Below are 19,323 nucleotides of genomic sequence, written 5' to 3'. Positions count from 1 at the left end.
AGTTGTGTTGTATTCTACGTAAAGCCTAACCCTCTTTGTGAGGAGGGGGGACTAATTAGTGCTTTCAACCTATTGTATTTTTCTTTAACAATTTCATATTGCCACTTAGCAAGAGTTGTTAGATTGAGTTACGCTGGGCAGACATTTATAAATTGTACTTCCAATTTTTATATGCAAAGGCATCGGTCTTAGTAGTAAAACCTGGAATTGATCAGGGCAGCGGTATTGATAGTGGTGCTGGAATTTTTATGGTTGTTGTTGGTAATAGGTGAATTCACAAGTATATTTAAAATCAATTACACGTTTACAAGATTTAAAGTCAATATTTATCAAGGCATTATATCTCATCATCATCTCACAAATGAGAATTTGGACAAAAAATAATCCATGACACCCCAGTTGACTGATAGTAAAACGAAAACTAGAATTAACATCAGTGTTCTAAGCATCTAGATTTTATCTTGAAATCACGATTTTTTGGCCTAGCTGATGTTTTCGGATTTTTACAGATATTTTGATGGTATCTTGATTTTACCGATGTTTGTCCATTTTTATCTGATATTTTTCCGATTTTTAGGATTTTTTGGTGTTCCCCACCCTTACTAATTTTATCCCATGTCTATGTTAGCAACCATAATTAACCTGAATAGAGTGAAAATATATATCCTTATTTACTTACTATAGCTTAATTACCTACCATATTCTGTTAGACTTATTGTTACCATGGAATTATATTATATTATTGTTACCATGGAATTATATTATAGAAGGCATCCTTGCATCTTTATGAGTATTTCAAAGCGTTAAACTAAACAATGGCATTTTTCTGTTGCCGTTAAAGATTATAAAGTTTGGAAATGAATTGAAGATAGGGTGTAGCTAAATCTTTGTTGTTAATTGGGTTTAGCTAGGGTTGGAATTATATTATAGATGCTTTTTTTTATGAGTATTTCAAAGATTTAAATTTAGCAATGGGATTTTTCCGTTTCATTTAAAGATTATAAAGATTGGAAATTAATTCAAAGGGTGTAATTAAATTTTTGTTGTGAATTGGGTTTTAGTTAAGATAGATCGACGAAATGTTGTTGTTTTCTCTATTTCAGTTTTATCTCTTTATGTGTCATGTTGAGTTCATATTTGTTACGATGGAATTATACTAGCAATTGCATCACATGTGGCAAAGGAAACATTGTAAGGCAGTAGCGTAGGAAAGAGTAGCTTAGAAAAATGAACTTAAATTTTTATGTAATTTTGTTTCTTTATTGGTGTTTCAAAAAAACTTTGAAATCTAAACTTTTCATATTTGAGCTACAAAAGTTAGGAAGGATAGGTGTTTGAAGAATCCCATCAATATCTGCTTTTTTAGAAGTATGTTCATTGATAATGTGTGCTTCTTTGAATGTCTCTAATATGTATTTGTCGACTGCAGAAACGAAGTCTTTCTTCTTGTGTTTACGTCTACATTTTGATAGACTCTCAGTTGAGCAAAGTTACTCAAAGAGAAGCAGAACAATTCCTGGGGAAATGGGGTGCACACAAGGGAAAAGGAAAGGAGCACATCTGCCATTAGTTTATGTTAGGACTTTAAATTAATTCCACTTGATGTGTCAGGGGTTTACTGGAGAAGCTTCCCAGCTAGATGAATTAGAGGACATTCAGATGAAGAAAACAATGAGGATAAGGAAGTCGATGGTGAAGATGACAACGCAGATGAAGAATATTTAAAGCCAAGAAAGTCAAATCAACTTGCATCTAAGAAAGGAAGCATTGTACAAAGAATTGGACCTGTTGGAGAGCATTTTGTTGGCTGCAAGCAACAATAAAGAATCAAATACATCCTATATTATAGGCTAATGTGTGTGGTCATATATTTGTGATAAGTTAAAAATCATTACTAAATAGTCTTTATCAATTAGATATTTATAGACAGTTATTTTTTTAGTTTCCTTAGAAAACAAAAATCTTTGCCTCAGTGCACCCGTAGAAAGGAAAAAGAGCAGAGTTATCTACTTAGTGGCTTGGATATTGTTTACTTTAATGAAAAATGTAAAAAATTGGAAGAAAGCAACTTATTGTTTGTGCGTTCAATGTACAATGTGTTTTTTGTGATGTGGTTTTGCTCCAAGTGGTATCCAAGCTCATGTCTTGCGTTTGAGAGAATTTTATATTGCTTTAGAGAACATATATTGGAATTTATGTAAGGATTTTCTAGCAAGATACCACCAAAGGCAATGAAAGAAGCAGCAAAAAAGTAAGTGCATTAAGGACTAAGGTTGCTTCCACGCATGGAAAATCCTACAAACATAAAGATGGTTTTGTACTGGTTTACTAAGCCCTAAGAGTTAACGACAGTATACTTGTTGATTTTAAATGTCCACCTAACAATGCATTTCATAACAAAATGGAGCTATATTTCATATTGAAAAACTCTTCTTAAAGTAGCTTATATGTAATGCCTTGCTCTATCACCTCTAAAACATCTACCAAACAGTGATTTTCTCTATCAGCTCTAAAACATATACCAAAGAGTGCCTTGCTCTATCAGCTCTAAAACATATACCAAGCAATGCCTTACTCTATCACCTATAAAACATCTAGCAAATATTGAGCCACTTTTGGCAATGTTGTGATACACATTTCCAATTCAACATTGCTTATCATCATCAAAGGCCAGGTAAAAAGAATAGATGAATAAGGATGCAGTCTAATGCGAATATTTTTTTGGTCCTTTTCACCGGAATCTAGTAATACAATTCTTGGTGAGACAACAATATTTTGTCATTTAAATTGTAATTTTAAATGCAAAAATGGATTTAACACCGTAAGGCGTTCCCCTCTGAAATGAACTCCCCCAAATGCTTTTCTGTCTCAATCGTAGCCGTTAGATCTTTTGTTAGACGATTGAACAAAAATCAGCCGTCTAATTTTTCTTATTAAATTAAAATATTAAAAACCCTTCAAAAAACATAGGGCGATTTAGGTCCATTGGTTCGGCTCTTGGAATCCCAGAGCTCGTTGTGTAAAGAAAAGGCTGCGGCGGCCATGGGAGGGCTAACGAGCAATGCAGAAAATGCTTGGGGAATTGAGGCTAATGGTGGGGTTTCAGTTCTGGTTCATATTTGCAAATCGGGAACCACAGGCCATGGCTGTAGGGGCGCTGAAGAATGGCTGTTGTGCAAGAGACAAGGAAAACGATGGCGCTGAAGAATGTGGCTGCTGTGCAAGAGAGTAACTGGTTAATTTTGATGTAACTGGTTCCTGATTCTTGGTTTTCTGTAATTGATGCCTGATTCTTGAGTTTATTTGACAACAGGCTTTGCATTGCTTTGAATTAAGTTAATTTTGATGTAACTGGTTCCTGATTCTTGGTTTTCTGTAATTGATGCCTGATTCTTGAGTTTATTTGACAACAGGCTTTGCATTGCTTTGAATTCAGTTAATTTTGATGTAACTGATTCCTGATTCTTGGTTTTCTTTTCTGTAACTGATACCTGATTCTTGAATTTCTGTAATTGATTCCCGATTCTTGATTTCATTTGACAACATGCGCCTGATTCTTGATTTTATTTGACAACAGGCTTCACATTGTTGGGGAGGTTCAGTTGCCTGTTCATCATTGCCTCCTGGCGCTTCCTGGCGTGAGAAAAGAATATCTGAATCGGGTGATCAGCCACCCGCAGGCGCTTTCCCAGTGCGAGCTGACGCTCACCAAGCTCGGCCTCAATGTCGCCCGCGAGGCTTTCGATGACACGGCCGGTGCCGCCGAGTTCATTGCCCTCAACGGCCTCCGCGACACGGCGGCCATAGCCAGTTCTCGGGCAGCCGAGCTTTACGGGATGAGCGTCCTGTTCGATGGCATCCAGGACGACAGTAACAATGTGACCCGCTTCGTTATGCTGGCGAGGGAGCCCATCATTCCAAGAACCGACAGGCCCTTCAAGACCAGCATTGTGTTTGCTCAAGACAAGGGTACCTCCGTCTTGTTCAAGGTCTTGTCAGCCTTTGCTTTCAGGAATATAAGTTTGACCAAGATTGAGAGCAGGCCTCACAGGAACCAGCCACTTCGTGTGGTCGATGATGGTAATGTTATTGGCACTGCCAAGCATTTCGAGTACATGTTCTATGTCGATTTTGAGGCCTCCATGGCCGACACAAGAGCCCAGAATGCCCTTCAAGAGGTCCAAGAATTCACCTCCTTCCTTAGGGTTCTGGGCAGCTACCCTATGGACATGACCCCCTTGAATAATATCTCATCTTCATCCTCATCCCCATCCTCTTGTTGATAAATCAATGATATTAAAAACCCCTTGTCTTTCTGATCAGGAAATTCTAGTTCTAGTTTTTCCGGATCTTGAAGTTATATTTTTTCCATATCAATAAACATATTCCTGGTTCCTGGTACATGGTACATGGTTCCTAAAGGAGGGAGCAGAGCAGAGCAACTTACAGCGATTTGGGCAATGAGAATGAATTGATTTATATGATATTGTTGAATATCTATGGCAGATGAAGGCGTGATTTGAAGCTTTTTGTTGTTATAGTTTTGATGGAACCTTAGGATTTTCCTCTGTAAATTCATTCCGCCGCCTTCAAGGGAGATTGCAGAAAGAAAGCTGTAAATGTAAATGCAGTATCCTGTGGCCCTCTGTGGCAGAGTAGTATTTGGTTGTTCTTCCCTTAGTATTCCATTTGTATTTTTTGTTGCCGATCCCAATCACGGCATCCCACAAATGTATTTTGTTTGATTATACTACTCTATCAACATTGAGGAAAATTTACAGAACTGTAACTGTGTTGTTTGTTCATGGACCGAAAATTTCTGGACTAGCCTTGTGAGGAGCATATGGCTGATTAACATTTATTTTCTAGACAAATATCCGAGTTCATTATTTCAGATCTATCCAAAAGTGAATTATGTGCATCAAAGTTACTATGTTTCAAAGCATAACTGACATTTATCCAAAACTAAATTGTGTCAAAGTTACTGTGCTTCAAAGCATAACTGTTCTTTATCCAGAACTAAATTATGTGTATCAAAGCTACTATGCTTCAAAGGAACTAAACCATAAGCTATTTTTTCTTCGATTTTTTCACATTTATTTGGTATCATTTATCAGGTTACAACGTTTGTGGACATCTCTGTTGGTATCCATCCACTTCAAAGCATAACTGGCCTTTATCCAAAACTAAGTTATGTGTATCAAAGTTACTGTGCTTCCAAGCATAATTAAATTATAATTTATAAGCTATTTTTTCTTAGATTTTTTTATATATTTGATATTATTTATCAGGCTTACAACATTTGTGGATATCTCTGTTGGTATCCAGCCCTTTTAAAAGAAGACTGCAGAAAGAAATATGTCGATGTAAATGCAGTATTCTGGATCCATTTTTGTCAGAATAGTTTGCTTGCTCTTCCCATAGTATTCTATATGCATTTTGATTGGCTACCTCAAGCATGGCATCCCACTAATGTATTTTGATTGGTTATTTTTTCAAGGCAAACCATTAATGTATTTTGATGGATTCTATATGCAATCCCACTAATGTATTTTGATTGGTTATTTTTTCAAGGCAAACCATTAATGTATTTTGATGGATTCTATATGCATTTTGATTGGCTACCTCAAGCATGGCATCCCACTAATGTATTTTGATTGGTTATTTTTTCAAGGCAAACCATTAATGTATTTTGATGGATTGTTTTTAAGTAGAAAAACAGGAAAATTTACAAAACTGTACTGTTTTGCCTTTTTATGGTAGAAATTTTTCTGAACCAGATAAGTGAAGAACATATGGCTGATTTGCATTAGCCTACAAGCCAAATATGTCTGAAATCTATCCAAAACTGAATTTTGTGTATCAAAGTTACTATGTTTCAAAGGATAGCTTGGCTTTATCCAAAAATTGAATTATGTATATAACATGCTTCAAAGCAGAGCTAAAGTATAAGCTAAATTTCATTGGATTTTTATACATATTTTCTTTTACTTATCAGACTTACAACGTTGTAAATATCTCTATTGCTATCCAGCTGCTTTAATGAAAGCTTTTACTTATCAGACTTACAACGTTGTAAATATCTCTATTGCTATCCAGCTGCTTTAATGAAAGGCTGCAGAAAGAACACTGGAAATGTAAATGCAGTATTCTGTATTCATTTTTGTCAGAGTAGTATTTGGTTGCTTTTCCAATAGTACTTCGTTTGTATTTGATTGGCTACCTCAATCATGGCATTCCGGTTATAAACTTTATTTTATGGACATTGAAGGAAATTTACAAAACAGAATTGTTTTATTACTTCTGAGATTTAGATGCTAGAAAAATATTCTGGACTAGATTTGTGATTAACAATAGTATGTCTGGAAAATATTCTGGATCAGACTTGTGATTAATAATAGCCTACAGTAGTCCATGGGGTTTTGGATTGATGGTGAATGAGTGCACTGTTAAGGCACTCCTTGCGATAGATCACTGGTTCAAATCCAAAAACAAATAACCTACAAACCAACTATATCTGAAATCATTACACATAAAGTTATTGTGCCTTTCTCCAAAACTGAGTTACGTATGAAAATTATTATGTTTCAAAGCATAACTCAAATATAAACTAATTTCTTTTGGACTTCCAAAACGAGACTGCAGTACTTTGTATCTGGTTGCTTTTTCTTTATTTTTGATTGGCTACCTCAATCATGACATCCCAGAAATTTATTTTGTTTGATTTTGTCTACTGTTTTTTTAAGGTAAATAAAACACAGAAATTTATTTTGTTTGAATTTGTCTAATTATTTTTCTAAGGTAAATAAAACCTTTTTGTTGGCATCGATAAAATATACAAAACTGGACTGATAGTTCTGGAATTTAGATGGAGGAAATTTTCTAGTTTACTGAGGACGTTGGTTAGAGGGCTGAATAATTTATATCACACCTATTATTTTTTATTATAGTTAAATTATAAAATAATCTCTATTTGGTTTTCATATATGCATTTAGTATCATTTATCAAATTTAAATATCCTAAATATTTTATAGTTTCCATTAATTTTCCTCGTATGCCAATCACAATATACTATACTGATTATGCCATTTGGCAATATTTTCTATATGTGTTCATTAAGGAAAAAATATGAACAGGATTGCTGGTTTTATATAGATTAATGGGATTTTTTTGTTAATTAAGTTTAATTAATTAATATTATTTATAATGCTTGTTTTATATAGATTAATGGAATTATATTGTTAATTAAATTTAATTAACTAATATTATTTATAAATTATAATTGAATTTTTGTAAATAAGGTTTACTGTATGCTATATTTGAAATAATTATTTATAAAAAAATTTGTACTTTTATAAATAGGATTATTATTTTTTCCATCTAGATTTAGTTTTCATAAGTGAAATATTTTTCCTTAATAAGTATATTATTATATTTTTTTCATTTAGATTTAATTATCACAAGTGACATATTTTTCCTTATTAAATATATTATTATAATAGTTTTGAGTTTTTTTAGTTGTGAATTAACTTTATATTTTAAATATTTTAAGATATATTTATGCCGTAAGGTTTTCCCCTCTGAATTGAACTCCCCCAAATGCTTTTCTGTCTTAATCGTAGCCGTTAGATATTTTGTTAGACGATTTTTACGCCGTAAGGCGTTCCCCTCTGAAATGAACTCGCCCAAATGCTTTTCTGTCTCGTAGACGTTAGATCTTTTGTTAGACGATTTAAGAAAAATCAGCCGTCTAATTTTTCTTATTAAATTAAAACATTAAAAACCCTTAAAAAAACGTAAGGCGATTTAGGTCCATTGGTTCGGCTCTTGGAATCCCGGAGCTCGTTCTCTAAAGAAAAGGATGCGGCGGCCATTGGAGGGCTAACGAGCAATGCAGAAAATGCTTGGGGAATTGAGGCTAATGGTGGGGTTTCAGTTCTGGTTCATATTTGCAAATCGGGAACCTCAGCTGCACAGGCCATGGCTGTAGGGGCGCTGAAGAATGGCTGCTGTGCAAGAGACAAGGAAAACAATGGCGCTGAAGAATGTGGCTGCTCTGCAAGAGAGTCGTCCGGTTACAAACATGCCCATGCATTTGGTGTGGCTCTGAACCACATACTCGGACTGTACCACGTACTTGGACTTTTTGTTTAGGAATTTATGAATGTACTGCAATAGATATTGGCAAATCATTAAACAAAACAAAAGAGGTTTTCCACTTGATTATGTCCTCTAAGGGGTTTGAACATGGATCTCATTTCTGAGAACCTAAGATTGTGCTTGGCCATCAGTATACCCAAATTTCCTACCCCTTACCTACACCTGCAATTGGGGTATTGTGCATGAGCTCTTGATCTAGTTTGTAGCTCATTACAATCTTCTTTCAGGGCAATCCGACATGCCAATCTTGCATGAGCCCTTGCTCTTACATCTAGCTTATTACAATCCCTTGTCAAGGCAATCAATTAGATATGCCAACATTGCATGAGCTCTTGTTCTTATATCTGGCTTATTTCAATCTCTTGAGGCAATCCAATATGCTAACACTGAGTAGTTGGAGAATCTAAAACAAACATTTATAAGAGAGTGACCATCAGTATTACTTGCTAAACGCCAGTAGATTTGTGAAGTAAAGATACTTGTAAACAGATTTCGTATCCATGACCAGATATTCTTATGAAGGATGCGCCTCCAGAAAACATGCCCACCATGCGTTAAGTTCCCACAATAGCTGCAATATTAGGGTTTGTTAATCTGTTTTCTCGACCCTGCCTTTATTTGGTAGAGTCATGTACAAAATGAACCAGTTAAGGTGCCCCGTTTTTAAGGAATCCTGGATATCCTGAATAGTTTGCACTTTTTGTGCTATGTTATGTTTGTCAATGATTGAAAAACCACCTTCAATTATGTTTGCTTTCGATAGAAACATTGAGGATCATCTTCTCGATCAAGTCTTGTGTAATGTGCAAGACTAATCTTTGTGGGGAAATCACCGTTGTACACTATGATCCTTTAGAGCCTTTCAGGATTTTAGACTCTCTTTCAAAATGTTGGTATTTATATCGGGGCCTACCTTGTAAAGAGTGGTTGTTACCGACGGAGTCACAGATGAGGCTTTGGCGTTTATTCTGGAGCTGCAGATCTACATGTGCCATAATGGGGATTTCCTTTGGATTACCTGGAGATGCATATTTTTCAGTGATGTCCACTGGATTGGTGATGACTATTCATTTGAACTACTTCACTTTAGAGGGTTCGGCACTGCATACAAGTTATAGACTCTGTATGTATTGTGGAAACTTCGCTGTAAAGTACCGATTTCGTTTCCTCTGTTCTTCTCTTTACAGAGAGAGGCTAAACTTGTCTTGTATATTGAGACAGGTGCTCAAGAGTTCCAGTTTTAGTCCTGTTGATTCTGGAACAGAGCAATAAGCCCAATCTTAGTCTAGTTTTCTATTCTTTAAAGACACTATAAATCTCCAAATTAAATTATCATAATAATATAATTTTAAGGTCAAGGCATATTCAGATATCAATTATTTGAATAATTATAGGAATGATATAATTTTAAGGCCAAGGCCTAGTCAGAGGCCAAATTAACAGATGAAATCCCTTTGTTTATGGGACAAGAGATGACCTCTGTGCAGTGATGATTTGACTACATAGTCTATGCAGGTGTACATACTTTACCCTCACTAGACTCAAATTGACCTAGTCAGACACCAAATTAATGGATGAAATCCCTATCACCTATGCACAGTGATAATTTGAGTCTATGCTGGTTTACATAACCTCCCCCACTAGACTCAAACATGTGATCTCGAAAGACAAAACAGATGTTCTTAACTGATAGGTCCTCTCTACAGAGTAGTTGCCACTCCTTGATAGTATAAGATTTCTTTGCTCCTGGTTATATCTTTCCTGAGAAACCAAATTTGTTTTCAAAGGACAGAACACATGATCTTAATTGATAGGTCCACTCTATAGAGTAGCTGCCACTCCTTGATAGTATGAGAGTTTTTTGCTCCTGGTTATATCTTTCCTGAGAAACCAAATTTTTTCTCAAAGGACAGAACACATGATCTTAATTGATAGGTCCACTCTATAGAGTAGCTGCCACTCCTTGATAGTATGAGAGTTCTTTGCTCCTGGTTATATCTTTCCTGAGAAACCAAATTTGTTCTAGGTACTGTCTTCTGTCTAAACTTGCAAATATGTCTTGGGGTTTTAGTTTGTGTATTTGAATTTCTAAGTGCGAATATAGTGAGAATTATGCAGTGGATCATGATCGGTTCAAACTGGCGTATTGGGACTTTCCTAAACAAATGCTGTAAACTTCATAAGATAGAATTAATGGCAAAATTTCTATGTGCAATGTGCAAGCAAGAACACATACTAAACAATTTTTAGACTTGGATTGCAGGTCATTGGAGATATTCATTGGTTGTTAACCAAAAAAGAAAAGTCTCATTTTTGTGTTCTGAACTGAAGCCCTAGAGTATGTGGATAACTGCGGAGTTTCTTTGTAAGAATATCCTGAAAAAGTTCTATCCAAGAAAAGCTGGTACAATGAAATTAAAGCCTTGTGGTTCTTGAAAATGTCAAATTAGATTTCCCAGTTGTGGAGTTAATATCTTCCAAAATTTAGGAACCTGACTAATGGTGGGGTTTCAGTTCTGGTTCATATTTGCAAATCGGGAACCTCAGCTGCACAGGCCATGGCTGTAGGGGCGCTGAAGAATGGCTGCTGTGCAAGAGACAAGGAAAACGATGGCGCTGAAGAATGTGGCTGCTCTGCAAGAGAGTCGTCCGGTTACAAACATGCCCATGCATTTGGTGTGGCTCTGAACCACATACTCGGACTGTACCACGTACTTGGACTTTTTGTTTAGGAATTTATGAATGTACTGCAATAGATATTGGCAAATCATTAAACAAAACAAAAGAGGTTTTCCACTTGATTATGTCCTCTAAGGGGTTTGAACATGGATCTCATTTCTGAGAACCTAAGATTGTGCTTGGCCATCAGTATACCCAAATTTCCTACCCCTTACCTACACCTGCAATTGGGGTATTGTGCATGAGCTCTTGATCTAGTTTGTAGCTCATTACAATCTTCTTTCAGGGCAATCCGACATGCCAATCTTGCATGAGCCCTTACTCTTACTTCTAGCTTATTACATTCCCTTGTCAAGGCAATCAATCAGATATGCCAACATTGCATGAGCTCTTGTTCTTATATCTGGCTTATTTCAATCTCTTGAGGCAATCCAATATGCTAACACTGAGTAGTTGGAGAATCTAAAACAAACATTTATAAGAGAGTGACCATCAGTATTACTTGCTAAACGCCAGTAGATTTGTGAAGTAAAGATACTTGTAAACAGATTTCGTATCCATGACCAGATATTCTTATGAAGGATGCGCCTCCAGAAAACATGCCCACCATGCGTTAAGTTCCCACAATAGCTGCAATATTAGGGTTTGTTAATCTGTTTTCTCGACCCTGCCTTTATTTGGTAGAGTCATGTACAAAATGAACCAGTTAAGGTGCCCCGTTTTTAAGGAATCCTGGATATCCTGAATAGTTTGCACTTTTTGTGCTATGTTATGTTTGTCAATGATTGAAAAACCACCTTCAATTATGTTTGCTTTCGATAGAAACATTGAGGATCATCTTCTCGATCAAGTCTTGTGTAATGTGCAAGACTAATCTTTGTGGGGAAATCACCGTTGTACACTATGATCCTTTAGAGCCTTTCAGGATTTTAGACTCTCTTTCAAAATGTTGGTATTTATATCGGGGCCTACCTTGTAAAGAGTGGTTGTTACCGACGGAGTCACAGATGAGGCTTTCCCTCATTGCACAGTCCAGTTGAGACCATTTGGCGTTTATTCTGGAGCTGCAGATCTACATGTGCCATAATGGGGATTTCCTTTGGATTACCTGGAGATGCATATTTTTCAGTGATGTCCACTGGATTGGTGATGACTATTCATTTGAACTACTTCACTTTAGAGGGTTCGGCACTGCATACAAGTTATAGACTCTGTATGTATTGTGGAAACTTCGCTGTAAAGTACCGATTTCGTTTCCTCTGTTCTTCTCTTTACAGAGAGAGGCTAAACTTGTCTTGTATATTGAGACAGGTGCTCAAGAGTTCCAGTTTTAGTCCTGTTGATTCTGGAACAGAGCAATAAGCCCAATCTTAGTCTAGTTTTCTATTCTTTAAAGACACTATAAATCTCCAAATTAAATTATCATAATAATATAATTTTAAGGTCAAGGCATATTCAGATATCAATTATTTGAATAATTATAGGAATGATATAATTTTAAGGCCAAGGCCTAGTCAGAGGCCAAATTAACAGATGAAATCCCTTTGTTTATGGGACAAGAGATGACCTCTGTGCAGTGATGATTTGACTACATAGTCTATGCAGGTGTACATACTTTACCCTCACTAGACTCAAATTGACCTAGTCAGACACCAAATTAATGGATGAAATCCCTATCACCTATGCACAGTGATAATTTGAGTCTATGCTGGTTTACATAACCTCCCCCACTAGACTCAAACATGTGATCTCGAAAGACAAAACAGATGTTCTTAACTGATAGGTCCTCTCTACAGAGTAGTTGCCACTCCTTGATAGTATAAGATTTCTTTGCTCCTGGTTATATCTTTCCTGAGAAACCAAATTTGTTTTCAAAGGACAGAACACATGATCTTAATTGATAGGTCCACTCTATAGAGTAGCTGCCACTCCTTGATAGTATGAGAGTTTTTTGCTCCTGGTTATATCTTTCCTGAGAAACCAAATTTTTTCTCAAAGGACAGAACACATGATCTTAATTGATAGGTCCACTCTATAGAGTAGCTGCCACTCCTTGATAGTATGAGAGTTCTTTGCTCCTGGTTATATCTTTCCTGAGAAACCAAATTTGTTCTAGGTACTGTCTTCTGTCTAAACTTGCAAATATGTCTTGGGGTTTTAGTTTGTGTATTTGAATTTCTAAGTGCGAATATAGTGAGAATTATGCAGTGGATCATGATCGGTTCAAACTGGCGTATTGGGACTTTCCTAAACAAATGCTGTAAACTTCATAAGATAGAATTAATGGCAAAATTTCTATGTGCAATGTGCAAGCAAGAACACATACTAAACAATTTGTAGACTTGGATTGCAGGTCATTGGAGATATTCATTGGTTGTTAACCAAAAAAGAAAAGTCTCATTTTTGTGTTCTGAACTGAAGCCCTAGAGTATGTGGATAACTGCGGAGTTTCTTTGTAAGAATATCCTGAAAAAGTTCTATCCAAGAAAAGCTGGTACAATGAAATTAAAGCCTTGTGGTTCTTGAAAATGTCAAATTAGATTTCCCAGTTGTGGAGTTAATATCTTCCAAAATTTAGGAACCTGACTAATGGTGGGGTTTCAGTTCTGGTTCATATTTGCAAATCGGGAACCTCAGCTGCACAGGCCATGGCTGTAGGGGCGCTGAAGAATGGCTGCTGTGCAAGAGACAAGGAAAACGATGGCGCTGAAGAATGTGGCTGCTCTGCAAGAGAGTCGTCCGGTTACAAACATGCCCATGCATTTGGTGTGGCTCTGAACCACATACTCGGACTGTACCACGTACTTGGACTTTTTGTTTAGGAATTTATGAATGTACTGCAATAGATATTGGCAAATCATTAAACAAAACAAAAGAGGTTTTCCACTTGATTATGTCCTCTAAGGGGTTTGAACATGGATCTCATTTCTGAGAACCTAAGATTGTGCTTGGCCATCAGTATACCCAAATTTCCTACCCCTTACCTACACCTGCAATTGGGGTATTGTGCATGAGCTCTTGATCTAGTTTGTAGCTCATTACAATCTTCTTTCAGGGCAATCCGACATGCCAATCTTGCATGAGCCCTTACTCTTACTTCTAGCTTATTACATTCCCTTGTCAAGGCAATCAATCAGATATGCCAACATTGCATGAGCTCTTGTTCTTATATCTGGCTTATTTCAATCTCTTGAGGCAATCCAATATGCTAACACTGAGTAGTTGGAGAATCTAAAACAAACATTTATAAGAGAGTGACCATCAGTATTACTTGCTAAACGCCAGTAGATTTGTGAAGTAAAGATACTTGTAAACAGATTTCGTATCCATGACCAGATATTCTTATGAAGGATGCGCCTCCAGAAAACATGCCCACCATGCGTTAAGTTCCCACAATAGCTGCAATATTAGGGTTTGTTAATCTGTTTTCTCGACCCTGCCTTTATTTGGTAGAGTCATGTACAAAATGAACCAGTTAAGGTGCCCCGTTTTTAAGGAATCCTGGATATCCTGAATAGTTTGCACTTTTTGTGCTATGTTACGTTTGTCAATGATTGAAAAACCACCTTCAATTATGTTTGCTTTCGATAGAAACATTGAGGATCATCTTCTCGATCAAGTCTTGTGTAATGTGCAAGACTAATCTTTGTGGGGAAATCACCGTTGTACACTATGATCCTTTAGAGCCTTTCAGGATTTTAGACTCTCTTTCAAAATGTTGGTATTTATATCGGGGCCTACCTTGTAAAGAGTGGTTGTTACCGACGGAGTCACAGATGAGGCTTTCCCTCATTGCACAGTCCAGTTGAGACCATTTGGCGTTTATTCTGGAGCTGCAGATCTACATGTGCCATAATGGGGATTTCCTTTGGATTACCTGGAGATGCATATTTTTCAGTGATGTCCACTGGATTGGTGATGACTATTCATTTGAACTACTTCACTTTAGAGGGTTCGGCACTGCATACAAGTTATAGACTCTGTATGTATTGTGGAAACTTCGCTGTAAAGTACCGATTTTGTTTCCTCTGTTCTTCTCTTTACAGAGAGAGGCTAAACTTGTCTTGTATATTGAGACAGGTGCTCAAGAGTTCCAGTTTTAGTCCTGTTGATTCTGGAACAGAGCAATAAGCCCAATCTTAGTCTAGTTTTCTATTCTTTAAAGACACTATAAATCTCCAAATTAAATTATCATAATAATATAATTTTAAGGTCAAGGCATATTCAGATATCAATTATTTGAATAATTATAGGAATGATATAATTTTAAGGCCAAGGCCTAGTCAGAGGCCAAATTAACAGATGAAATCCCTTTGTTTATGGGACAAGAGATGACCTCTGTGCAGTGATGATTTGACTACATAGTCTATGCAGGTGTACATACTTTACCCTCACTAGACTCAAATTGACCTAGTCAGACACCAAATTAATGGATGAAATCCCTATCACCTATGCACAGTGATAATTTGAGTCTATGCTGGTTTACATAACCTCCCCCACTAGACTCAAACACGTGATCTCGAAAGACAAAACAGATGTTCTTAACTGATAGGTCCTCTCTACAGAGTAGTTGCCACTCCTTGATAGTATAAGATTTCTTTGCTCCTGGTTATATCTTTCCTGAGAAACCAAATTTGTTTTCAAAGGACAGAACACATGATCTTAATTGATAGGTCCACTCTATAGAGTAGCTGCCACTCCTTGATAGTATGAGAGTTTTTTGCTCCTGGTTATATCTTTCCTGAGAAACCAAATTTTTTCTCAAAGGACAGAACACATGATCTTAATTGATAGGTCCACTCTATAGAGTAGCTGCCACTCCTTGATAGTATGAGAGTTCTTTGCTCCTGGTTATATCTTTCCTGAGAAACCAAATTTGTTCTAGGTACTGTCTTCTGTCTAAACTTGCAAATATGTCTTGGGGTTTTAGTTTGTGTATTTGAATTTCTAAGTGCGAATATAGTGAGAATTATGCAGTGGATCATGATCGGTTCAAACTGGCGTATTGGGACTTTCCTAAACAAATGCTGTAAACTTCATAAGATAGACTTAATGGCAAAATTTCTATGTGCAATGTGCAAGCAAGAACACATACTAAACAATTTGTAGACTTGGATTGCAGGTCATTGGAGATATTCATTGGTTGTTAACCAAAAAAGAAAAGTCTCATTTTTGTGTTCTGAACTGAAGCCCTAGAGTATGTGGATAACTGCGGAATTTCTTTGTAAGAATATCCTGAAAAAGTTCTATCCAAGAAAAGCTGGTACAATGAAATTAAAGCCTTGTGGTTCTTGAAAATGTCAAATTAGATTTCCCAGTTGTGGAGTTAATATCTTCCAAAATTTAGGAACCTGACTACATTCATATTGCATGTCTGTATTGCAGAATGGCTCGTTCAGCAGAACCAGCCGACAAAGGTGTATTTCAAACCCAGTTCAAAATATCATGTGAAAGAACCGCATGTGAACGGAAAGGAAGCCAGTATATCTGAGAAGCAAAGCTCAGGGCAGCTGGCTGCGGCCTTTAGTAAGCCGCCTATGCCTCCCCTGTTTGGTCCCTTATTTGTCTTCTCTATTCTGGAGACGCTACTTCATACAGAGAAGAAAAACGAATGATTTTCTACCCTTCTATTTGACTGCAATGGCCCCAAATGCAGCCAACATAAATAATGTATATAGAGTTCAGCTTCTTGCGTAGATATCGATGAGGAACACCTTATTAATTTCTATATGAATCTGTATGTTCTTGAGGGGAGGATCTTGCTTGCTAATGGATATTCTAGTCACAGAAACAAACATTGCAATGGGGTTTGTCTTTCTAAGTCTTGAGTTTAGAGCGAGACGTAAATGTAACTGTACCTTGCATACAATAGTTTCAATAAATAAAAAAACAATGATAACTACAGGATTGTAAAGAAGAATAATGTGAAGAGCGTTAAAATTTTAACGCAGAAGTGCTAGGGTTGCTAGGATAGACAGAGTCATCCGGTTACAAACATGCCCATGCATTTGGTGTGGCTCTCTAGTTTTGCAATTGAAGTTCTGTAAAGCTATCACAGGTGATAGCCATTACCATCAAAAGAGAAAGGTCACTTTGGGAGGAAGAGCTTTAGGATCCTAATGCTGGACCTAGTCTCCCAAAGAGTTCACATACACTTAAAAATGTACAAATCTTCCACATCGTGGCAGAAAGTATCTTGAACAACTGGTTGACACTTTATCTTGAGAAGAGGTTGAGTTGAATGAGCCTCTTCGACAACTATGTTTATTAGGATTTTTTTGTTGATTGTGGAAATCCTGTATCTTCATATGATATAGGTATTTCCTCTGTTCACCATGGCTGAGTTTGGCAATGTGAAAAATGAGGCAAAGATGCGAGGCCAAATTTCCATAGTGTGTTTATTTTCTATACATTGGTGCCAAGTTCCATCCTATGACGTTGTCCTGTATGCATAAATATGCATTTGTTCCTCTACAACTCCAAAATTAATAGATGAAATTAATAAAGGATTCCCGAGTTGAACAGTTGTGTTGTATTCTACGTAAAGCCTAACCCTCTTTGTGAGGAGGGGGGACTAATTAGTGCTTTCAACCTATTGTATTTTTCTTTAACAATTTCATATTGCCACTTAGCAAGAGTTGTTAGATTGAGTTACGCTGGGCAGACATTTATAAATTGTACTTCCAATTTTTATATGCAAAGGCATCGGTCTTAGTAGTAAAACCTGGAATTGATCAGGGCAGCGGTATTGATAGTGGTGCTGGAATTTTTATGGTTGTTGTTGGTAATAGGTGAATTCACAAGTATATTTAAAATCAATTACACGTTTACAAGATTTAAAGTCAATATTTATCAAGGCATTATATCTCATCATCATCTCACAAATGAGAATTTGGACAAAAAATAATCCATGACACCCCAGTTGACTGATAGTAAAACGAAAACTAGAATTAACATCAGTGTTCTAAGCATCTAGATTCTAGATTTTATCTTGAAATCACGATTTTTTGGCCTAGCTGATGTTTTCGGATTTTTACAGATATTTTGATGGTATCTTGATTTTACCGATGTTTGTCCATTTTTATCTGATATTTTTCCGATTTTTAGGATTTTTTGGTGTTCCCCACCCTCACTAATTTTATCCCATGTCTATGTTAGCAACCATAATTAACCTGAATAGAGTGAAAATATATATCCTTATTTACTTACTATAGCTTAATTACCTACCATATTCTGTTAGACTTATTGTTACCATGGAATTATATTATATTATTGTTACCATGGAATTATATTATAGAAGGCATCCTTGCATCTTTATGAGTATTTCAAAGCGTTAAACTAAACAATGGCATTTTTCTGTTGCCGTTAAAGATTATAAAGTTTGGAACTGAATTGAAGATAGGGTGTAGCTAAATCTTTGTTGTTAATTGGGTTTAGCTAGGGTTGGAATTATATTATAGATGCTTTTTTTTATGAGTATTTCAAAGATTTAAATTTAGCAATGAGATTTTTCTGTTTCATTTAAAGATTATAAAGATTGGAAATTAATTCAAAGGGTGTAATTAAATTTTTGTTGTGAATTGGGTTTTAGTTAAGATAGATCGACGAAATGTTGTTGTTTTCTCTATTTCAGTTTTATCTCTTTATGTGTCATGTTGAGTTCATATTTGTTACGATGGAATTATACTAGCAATTGCATCACATGTGGCAAAGGAAACATTGTAAGGCAGTAGCGTAGGAAAGAGTAGCTTAGAAAAATGAACTTAAATTTTTATGTAATTTTGTTTCTTTATTGGTGTTTCAAAAAAACTTTGAAATCTAAACTTTTCATATTTGAGCTACAAAAGTTAGGAAGGATAGGTGTTTGAAGAATCCCATCAATATCTGCTTTTTTAGAAGTATGTTCATTGATAATGTGTGCTTCTTTTAATGTCTCTAATATGTATTTGTCGACTGCAGAAATGAAGTCTTTCTTCTTGTGTTTACGTCTACATTTTGATAGACTCTCAGTTGAGCAAAGTTACTCAAAGAGAAGCAGAACAATTCCTGGGGAAATGGGGTGCACACAAGGGAAAAGGAAAGGAGCACATCTGCCATTAGTTTATGTTAGGACTTTAAATTAATTCCACTTGATGTGTCAGGGGTTTACTGGAGAAGCTTCCCGGCTAGATGAATTAGAGGACATTCAGATGAAGAAAACAATGAGGATAAGGAAGTCGATGGTGAAGATGACAACGCAGATGAAGAATATTTAAAGCCAAGAAAGTCAAATCAACTTGCATCTAAGAAAGGAAGCATTGTACAAAGAATTGGACCTGTTGGAGAGCATTTTGTTGGTTGCAAGCAACAATAAAGAATCAAATACATCCTATATTATAGGCTAATGTGTGTGGTCATATATTTGTGATAAGTTAAAAATCATTACTAAATAGTCTTTATCAATTAGATATTTATAGACAGTTATTTTTTTAGTTTCCTTAGAA

The 19,323-nt window shown here is 36.1% G+C and overlaps 2 protein-coding genes across 5 annotated transcripts in view; both read left to right on the top strand.

Annotated features, from left to right (window-relative positions):
• LOC149141960 (uncharacterized) overlaps nucleotides 1-18,895 on the top strand; it is a 28,351-nt gene extending 9,456 nt beyond the window's left edge. Inside the window, exon 5 of one of the 2 annotated variants that reach the window (XM_089452953.1) lies at nucleotides 16,226-18,895. In XM_089452953.1, coding sequence (XP_089309079.1) covers nucleotides 16,226-16,455 — 230 coding nt within the window. In that variant the 3' untranslated portion in view covers nucleotides 16,456-18,895. Of the gene's footprint in view, nucleotides 1-1,429; nucleotides 1,736-16,225 lie in introns of those variants that run through there. The other variant, XM_089452954.1, reaches the window with a different exon arrangement.
• Nucleotides 3,001-4,783, top strand: LOC149141961 (arogenate dehydratase 3-like). Of its 3 annotated transcripts, none has more exons than XM_089452951.1 (2): nucleotides 3,001-3,228; nucleotides 3,578-4,783. In XM_089452951.1, the coding sequence occupies exons 1-2, from the start codon at nucleotides 3,062-3,064 to the stop codon at nucleotides 4,281-4,283; spliced, it is 873 nt and encodes a 290-aa protein (XP_089309077.1). In that variant the 5' UTR covers nucleotides 3,001-3,061; the 3' UTR covers nucleotides 4,284-4,783. The 3 variants fall into 3 exon arrangements, 2 of the variants coding, with proteins under 2 accessions (XP_089309077.1, XP_089309078.1); XR_016265186.1 differs by having other exon boundaries at nucleotides 3,086-3,275; nucleotides 3,578-3,795; XM_089452952.1 differs by having other exon boundaries at nucleotides 3,090-3,235.
• Nucleotides 18,896-19,323: the final 428 nt, after the last annotated feature.

The sequence above is a fragment of the Pinus tabuliformis genome, chromosome X (genome assembly GCF_031772625.1).
Source record: "Pinus tabuliformis cultivar Carrire ecotype Pingquan chromosome X, CPIR1, whole genome shotgun sequence".
In the NCBI taxonomy this organism is placed as follows: domain Eukaryota; kingdom Viridiplantae; phylum Streptophyta; class Pinopsida; order Pinales; family Pinaceae; genus Pinus; species Pinus tabuliformis.
The sequence above is the reverse complement of the archived record's forward strand: the minus strand, read 5'-3'. Positions and strand labels throughout refer to the sequence as shown.

Excerpts from the sequence above, each read along its gene's own strand:
- LOC149141961 (XM_089452951.1), top strand. The coding sequence starts at position 3,062 with ATGCAGAAAATGCTTGGGGAATTGAGGCTAATGGTGGGGTTTCAGTTC. Across the intron at positions 3,229-3,577 it reads TGTGGCTGCTGTGCAAGAGA|GCTTCACATTGTTGGGGAGG; the intron begins GTAACTGGTTAA and ends ATTTGACAACAG.